Genomic DNA, 7,135 nt, shown 5'->3' on the forward strand with positions numbered 1-7,135 from the left:
CTCCATCGCGACTCGTCTCTGTTTCTTCTTCGATCTCGGCGGACGACGGCGACAGGCGAAGGGGAAGCTGGATCGGAGGTCGCGAACAAGTGGGGATCGATCCATGCCTCGCGTGGACGGCTGTTGGTGATCGGCGAACTGCGATTCGCAGCTGGTGGAAACGCGAGGCGGAGAGGGAGAGATCGGCTTCGATTCGGTAAGTAACTGAGATCTCTCCTATTCTAGGGTTCTTGAGTTGAAGTTTGTTGGATTTCGGTGTTGTCTTCGGATCTTGATTGTGGTTTTTCGATCTGATGGGGATTTACAGCTTGATTTGTTGGGATCAGATTGATTGGGTTCTTCGTTGAGCTTCGACCACAAGCAAGAATCGGAGAAGAGAGGTAAGGTAGGGTTATTGCTTCGGTTTTGTGTTGAAATTGGTTGGATATCTTCGATTCCCTGTGGATCTTGGTTGTCTCTCCTTTTCACAGCTCGTTGGAGAGGTGGATCTGATCGGATTAAGGAAGCTTCGGCTGTAAAGGGTGAATTGAAGAAGAAGAGTACCATCTCTTTGATCCACGATCGAACCTTCATCAGTGAGTCCACACCGAGCCATCAATCTATACAATACCATGTTCATTGATTGATTTGAGGAATCGAACTGATCTGAGATTTGGATTCAAGGTGAGTTGTGTTTTTGGATTTATTGGTTAGATCTGGCCGTGAGCGAGGATTTTGATTGGATTGATTTGTATGTTGTTTATCTATTGATTCATAGGACTAGGGAAATGGATTATTGATCTGATCGGGCCTGGTTTCTGGGTTCTGTATCAAGCAGGAAGTTGGATTTTGAGGTAAGTTCTTGTTGATTTTGATCTCATTACAGATCAGTTCGTAATTAATGTGAATGGATGAATCTATGTTCATGGGAGATGGCATGTTACTGTTAATCAGATTTTTGGATCTGTTTCGGTTAGTTAGGTTAATGATGGGATTAATTATGGTAGTGGATTAATATGATTAATTAATTAATTAGTTAACTCATGATAATAACAACCCACTAATTAGATTCGTTTAACCCAAGTTAGTTTAATTAAATAGAATTAAACTAACTCTAGTTGATTAAAGTTCTTGGTTACAGCATGATATTTAGGATATTATCATTTTATTTGCAGGACCCTGAGTGATTATAGGAGTTCGTTATATACGAGGATCTATTTTCTGGGGGATCTAGGATTTTACCTGCATTTTATCAGGTGGGTGATTTACTGTATTTGGTCAATACAGTTGATGTTTTTCCCAGTGCATGATTCTTTTACAGTCTTTGTAACTTGATACATTGATGCTATTCCTTCCTGTGATTTGTATACCTTTTCACGACTCATGTTATATCATGCTTGACCTTATGCTATTGATCTTGGATTACCATTCCTGATTATTGCTTCTATTCTTGATATGACATGTATGATCATTATTGATATGACCCTTTCGTATGATACTTGCGAGCATGAGGATTTGTACCTACTTTTATTGATTAGTATAGTAGGTGATGATATGATTTGAGCATCTCATCATGATGCATGATAACGATTGTAAATCCCATTGGAGTGGGTTTATCGTGATGTTAGATGACCTAGTTGTATACCTACATAGGTGGTTTTATACCCTATTTCCATCATGATGATGGCGACTATATGGCAGTGTACGCAGTCGACGGCTGTATGGCAGTGTACGCAGCCGAGTCGATGATTTGACCTCGATATCGTATAGGGGTATACTCGGAGAGTACATGATTGGTACGTCGCAGACGAGTATTAGAGGTCAGATATCGGCCATAGGATATGTAGCTTATTATAGCTACGAGATCACCCGGACGCGGGACTCTGATCTCTGACTTGGATCACCGGACTACTCAGATGTAGGGCGCGGAGTACTGATCCCCCGATGCCGGCCATCCCAGCCTCAGATGCTTGCACGAGTGCTGTAGTGAGTGGGGCAGTTGCATCATGCATATGTGCATCATGTGCATGATATATATATGTATTGGACCACACTGATACTGCATTTTGATTGCCTACTTGTTTGATCCTTGACTGTTGCACTATGCTTGACATGTCATTCATATGATGCATTACATGAGATCCATGCTAGTTGCTATTTATCTGCAGAGATGTTCCTGATACCTTGTTGACCTTTGGTATGTACTTACCTTTTTGCTATTTCTTTTATTATTCATGCACTGTTTCCTTATATTACCCACTGAGTATTTGTACTCATATCTTTGGACCCTGGGATTTTCTGTCTTCCCAGATATCAGGTAGGAGCTTACAGAGGATGCCAGAGATCTGCCAGCTACGCCATCTCACGACGACGAGGACTTATGTGTTGTGTTGGATGTGTTTGTAGCTTGTGTTGGTTTACATGTTACTGTATCGGACTTTCTGATTTCGTTTCGGAGTTTTTGAAACTATAGCATGTTTTCTATACGTGATTTCGATTTCATACTTGTTCTTATTACGTTTCCGCTTACGACACTTTGGATTTTCATTACTTTACGAATTTCATTCTTATAATTGTGTAGGATGTGTATGTGACCGTGTGGGTCACCTTTTATTTCTGTTTAGCATATTATTCCTTATTTTGTAGTATGGATAGGCCGTGTTGGCCTTTATATATGTATGTATACAGGGAATTGTCAGGGATACTGGGGAGGTGCTGCCGAAATTTTTCGGACGGCTATCTTCCGGGTCGTGACATGAATGGTTAAGGATATACATTTTCTTGAACTCCAGAGAAACTAAGAAACCAGAGCCATATATGGCCCTTCTCACAGAAGAGTACCTGGCAAACAGATTTTTGCATGTTGAGCATCATTGAGGAGGAATCTAGATAATAAGAAACTCCTTTCTGCCTTGGGAGTTGACATGGTGGATTTTTATTAGGAACCTTCTCTAGATTTATTCCCTGCATGCTAATAAGTTTGTCAGACTTCAAGATCTCAATTTTCCCGTCTTTCTCTTAGGCCGATGTATGATAGCCCTGTCTCACTCAGTGAGCTCAAAACTTGCATCATGTGGCAACTTCCTCGTCATATCCACTCTCTTCTTAATCTGCACACAGTAGAATTAGGGTCACAGTGAGGTATTCACAGTAGAATTAGCTTATCATATGCTTACTTTTCCTGAGTTTCATATTATAATTGTGTGTCCCAGATGCAAGCATCCTCATATTTCATTTATTTAAAATGCACCATTCAGTGTTTTTGGCAAGTTGCTTTATCCTTTTTTTTGCAAGTGAACCGGTAATTTTAATATATGGTTCTCTGAATGACTGTCCATGACCCCATTCAATATATCTCTCTGTCCTGTGTATTCTGAGAACGCTCCTGCAAGGCTGCCTCTTAAAGAATTTGTTTTTGGCAAGTTGCTTTATCCTGTTTTTGCAAGTGTCTCATTGCTTACAGGCTGGGATGAGGTGCCGGCTTTCGTTATGGAGCTGCTGGGTTTCGCGATGGGGGGATTCGTAGCAATGGAACAATTGATTTACCTTAAGAGTTCTGCATTGGAACAACTTTATTTAGTTTAATGTTAGTGCTTGTTAAAGATGTGGAAATTGAACATCAGTTGCTCTCTTCTTAAATTGTAAAGATGTGGAAATTGAACTTTACTGCATGTTAAAGTTGTGGCCACTTTGCCTGAAGTTTTAAGTTGTAAAGAAACTCGTAGCAATGGAACTTTACTGCATGAGTAGCTAAGTTTTAATTGTTCAGCACATTGTAGTATTTTGAGAAGTTTCTGAATGCCACCAGATGCACTAAGTTTTAATTGTTCAGCATATTGTAGTACAGAATTGTTCAATTAATATCCATTCTTTGAATCATTTCGAAACACAGATGCATGTACGTGCAGAAGATCCAAAAACCCACTGATAATAATAAATGGACGGAAAGAAACTTTGATAAGAAAATTTGAGACATCCAATAAAAACACTATCCGATTTGTTCATACCCACTGATCCAAAAACCCCCATAATTGAGCTTTGTTGGCTAATCACTAGAAAAAATAATAATTATACATTGTCTCAAACGAGCTCCTCAAAAGCAACACCTAATACTCCAACAACCTCCACATCTGATTTGTTCATACCATACCAACAACCTCCATTCATCAATGTTTAACAGTCAGTACATACAATTATTATATAAGATACTAGAGAGCTCTATAATATTTGCTAGTTCAAATTACTCTCAGATGCTATAAACCTCATGCACGTATCTCCAACAGTCTGCTTAGCTTCTTTTTCTTGGATGTCAGATTGTCGATGCTTAGAAGCACTTTTCCTGGCTCACCAATCTTGAAAGAGGTCTTGAGTACAGGCTCATCTGTGGCAATGAGCTTCCTATTCTTTTCCACAATCACTGTGTATCCGCCCTCTGCACTTGGCACGAACTCAACACCATAACTGACTTCCCAACCCAAGACCCGGAGTTCCCATAACAAGGTAGTTCCCTGCTAGAAATAGCATGATCAATCGGAAGTTGAAATAATGTTTTTAATCTGAAAACACAAAGAAAAACTAGTTCTTCAATCGCTAATGATCGCCGAATATTTGAAACAGGGAATAATTAGAAGAAGTTAAACGACATTGAACCACAACCTCAGAAGCTGGTATTTCAATGGATTGCTTGGACGAGGGCTTGATGGTAACCTCAGTGACAGCATCAGTTGTAGTAAAATCAGGATCGTTTTCCTTGCTCAGGCCTCCAAATGCAACAGGAACTTGTTCAGGTGCTATGTATCTACACCAAGAACATGAACACATAACAAAACTAAAATATTCATCCAAAATGATAACTGATAACACAAAGGAAAGAAACTTCATGGATCTTCACACACTTGAATAGAGTATCAGCTGACTTAGAGGGCCCTGCAAAAACAAACTTGCTCTTGGTCCTTTGGGTCAGGAAGGGACTCAACATCCGGTTAAAGGCTAGATACCACCATGGAACATTGATGAACACCTGAAATGCCAAAGATGTCAGGTATTGAAGCAAGATGAAGAGTTTGCTTCATTTGACTATCGAATATTTCATTGATGAAAGATGATCCATTTTACTGAATGATCCATCAGCTCTAATAAAAGAGAATAATGATCCATAATGTTACTGTGTAAGGAATTTGATTCCTTTCAACAACTACAACAATCAAAAAAGAGAGAGAACCACCAAGATGCGATTTTTATCAACATAGAACATAATTAGAGGTAGATGGGTGAGCTTGAAGTACCTTCTTGGCGATGAACTCAGGGTAGTAGAGACATGATTTGGTATGAACAAGACAACCAAACAAAAATTTCCATCATTAGATTCTCAAATAAAATCGAAATCTGCACCAAATTGCTACGATCATTTGATCTACGCCGTGATCGTCCAAAAAATTACCACCAATCGTTATTCGTTCGCCGGTCGGAGGAAGAAGAAGAGGTGAGGCAGGAGCTGCTGCGCCGTCGGTGCCGTTCGAGGAGGAGGAGGGGGCCTTCGCCGCGCTCACGGAAGCAGAGACGGTCAGGACCTTCGGCTCGCGAGTAGGGCAGGCGAAGAGGAGAGGAAGAAGAGAGGGTCGGCGATGGGTTTAGGGCAGGCGAAGAGGAGAGGAAGAAGAGTGGGTCGAGGAGCGGCACGCGACGGGAGCTTCGGTTCGGAGGAGGAAAACCTAGATCGCGATTTCGAGTTCTGTATTTTGGTTTTGGATTTCGAGAAACCAAAATCCCGCCGCGGCTTCGTTGCCCCGCTCTCCCAACTCGCCAAGCTGTCGCGTCCACGTCAGCGGGCGCGCACAGGCCGCTCAAACCAGGCGCCCATAATAGCACTATTGTATATATATATACAGAAGTGATGTGCTGCGCGACGCCCTCTGCGCGACTCCTGCGCGACGCTGAGGTGGCTGGGAATTTCTCGCCGCGTCATCGCGTCCGCCGTGGCAAGCTGGCCGAAATACAAAAATCGCGCCTTCCCCTTTCGTTGCCGCCTCCCAGAACCATCGCGATCCTTCTCCTCCTCCCTCTACTTTGCTCTGCGCCGGTCGCCTCTCTTCTCCTCTAATCGCCGTGCTCCCTTCTCCCCCTGTCCGCCGCCGCGCTCTGCTCTCTTCTCCCTCTGCTCGCCGTCGCACCCTTTGTTCGCCTCTCCCTCTCGTCGCCCCCCATCGCCGCCGCGCTCTGCTCTCTTCTCCCCTCTGCTCGCCGTCGCGCCCTCTGCTCGCCTCTTCCTCTGGTCGCCCCCCATCGCCGCCGATCTCGCAGCTCTACGAGAGGCTGACGACGCCGTCGCCTCATCCTGAGAGAGCTCGTCGCCTGCGTCGCCTCCCCATCCCGATCGCCGCCGTCGCCACGTCCCGTCGCCTTCATCTAGGTTTTAGGGTTTGCTAACACTAAATCCCCAAAATCGCCTTCCCGCCCCAAAACAGGAGCTCCATGCCGATCAGAACGCCTTGCCAAGTACAACCAGGCAAGTGATTTTCGATATCCCATCCAATTTCAGTTATCTTTCTTCCTGCCCTAATTAATCCAGTGTCAGTTTACACATTCAACAAAAGACATCCAGCATGTCAATTGTTAGTAGAAATCTTAGATCTTCTAATCGCGAATAGTATTTACTCATGATATAGCACCTGACATGAAATAATTTGATGCGTTCCTGATCTTGCTGCCCGCAGCTTCTTAGGATCGAAGAGGAGCTTGGCGATGCAGCAATTTATGCCAGTTTAAAGTTTAGGGCGCCGGTGGAGCCTTACTAGGTGATGCTAGATCAACCCTTGCTTGTCTCTTCTACTGTGTGAGTTTCTGGTTTCCCCAAGTTTTGTGATGCCCACGTTGTTACATACTGTTTCATGCGGTGGGCAAAATAAGTGGCAATTTTCCTAATTGAACCTAGAAGATGTTCAATGATGGGATTGCCTTCTTGTGTTTGCTACTCTGTTCATTTTGCTTGCTTTGAGGATTTTAGGATTCATTTCTATCGAGCTTATGATTTTGTGTCATGATTTGTTTGCCATACATGATAAAGCTTCTCGACATGTGCATTTGATTCTAAATATTCTTGGTTTTTTTTCTTGCGTTCAAATATTTCAATTCTGTATTATTATTATTCTAACTTCTT

The 7,135-nt window shown here is 42.7% G+C and overlaps 1 protein-coding gene and 2 long non-coding RNA genes across 5 annotated transcripts; 2 read left to right on the top strand and 1 right to left on the bottom strand.

Annotated features, from left to right (window-relative positions):
• The first annotated feature begins 7 nt into the window (after positions 1 to 7).
• Positions 8 to 658, top strand: LOC141816754 (uncharacterized). The gene is made up of 3 exons (XR_012600734.1): positions 8 to 196; positions 308 to 380; positions 471 to 658. It is a non-coding gene; the product is annotated as an uncharacterized LOC141816754 (long non-coding RNA).
• Positions 659 to 762: 104 nt separating this feature from the next.
• LOC141816755 (uncharacterized) lies at positions 763 to 3,704 on the top strand. Of its 2 annotated transcripts, XR_012600736.1 has the most exons (4): positions 763 to 833; positions 1,155 to 1,235; positions 2,290 to 2,368; positions 3,443 to 3,704. It is a non-coding gene; the product is annotated as an uncharacterized LOC141816755 (long non-coding RNA). The 2 variants fall into 2 exon arrangements; XR_012600735.1 differs by having other exon boundaries at positions 2,290 to 3,704.
• A 333-nt stretch (positions 3,705 to 4,037) lies between these two features.
• On the bottom strand, positions 4,038 to 6,809 carry LOC141816756 (patellin-3-like). 2 transcript variants are annotated; one of them, XM_074704493.1, is made up of 4 exons: positions 6,648 to 6,809; positions 4,875 to 4,999; positions 4,636 to 4,777; positions 4,038 to 4,487 (listed from the first exon to the last, which is right to left on the bottom strand). In XM_074704493.1, the coding sequence occupies exons 2-4, from the start codon at positions 4,955 to 4,957 to the stop codon at positions 4,242 to 4,244; spliced, it is 471 nt and encodes a 156-aa protein (XP_074560594.1). In that variant the 5' UTR covers positions 4,958 to 4,999; positions 6,648 to 6,809; the 3' UTR covers positions 4,038 to 4,241. The 2 variants fall into 2 exon arrangements, with proteins under 2 accessions (XP_074560594.1, XP_074560592.1); XM_074704491.1 differs by lacking the exon at positions 6,648 to 6,809 and adding an exon at positions 5,265 to 5,399.
• Between the last annotated feature and the right edge of the window lie 326 nt (positions 6,810 to 7,135).

This window comes from Curcuma longa, unplaced genomic scaffold, assembly GCF_044706935.1.
Source record: "Curcuma longa cultivar G26 ecotype Majalengka, Jawa Barat unplaced genomic scaffold, ITB_CL_G26_1.1 contig_18002, whole genome shotgun sequence".
NCBI classification, from domain to species: Eukaryota; Viridiplantae; Streptophyta; class Magnoliopsida; order Zingiberales; family Zingiberaceae; genus Curcuma; species Curcuma longa.

Bases quoted from the DNA above. Each gene is read 5' to 3' on its own strand.
- LOC141816756 (XM_074704493.1), bottom strand. From the start codon at position 4,957: ATGTTGAGTCCCTTCCTGACCCAAAGGACCAAGAGCAAGTTTGTTTTT. The intron at 4,778-4,874 runs GTGTGTGAAGAT...TTCTTGGTGTAG, and splicing joins TCAGCTGATACTCTATTCAA to ATACATAGCACCTGAACAAG. The intron at 4,488-4,635 runs GTTGTGGTTCAA...TATTTCTAGCAG, and splicing joins TTGAAATACCAGCTTCTGAG to GGAACTACCTTGTTATGGGA.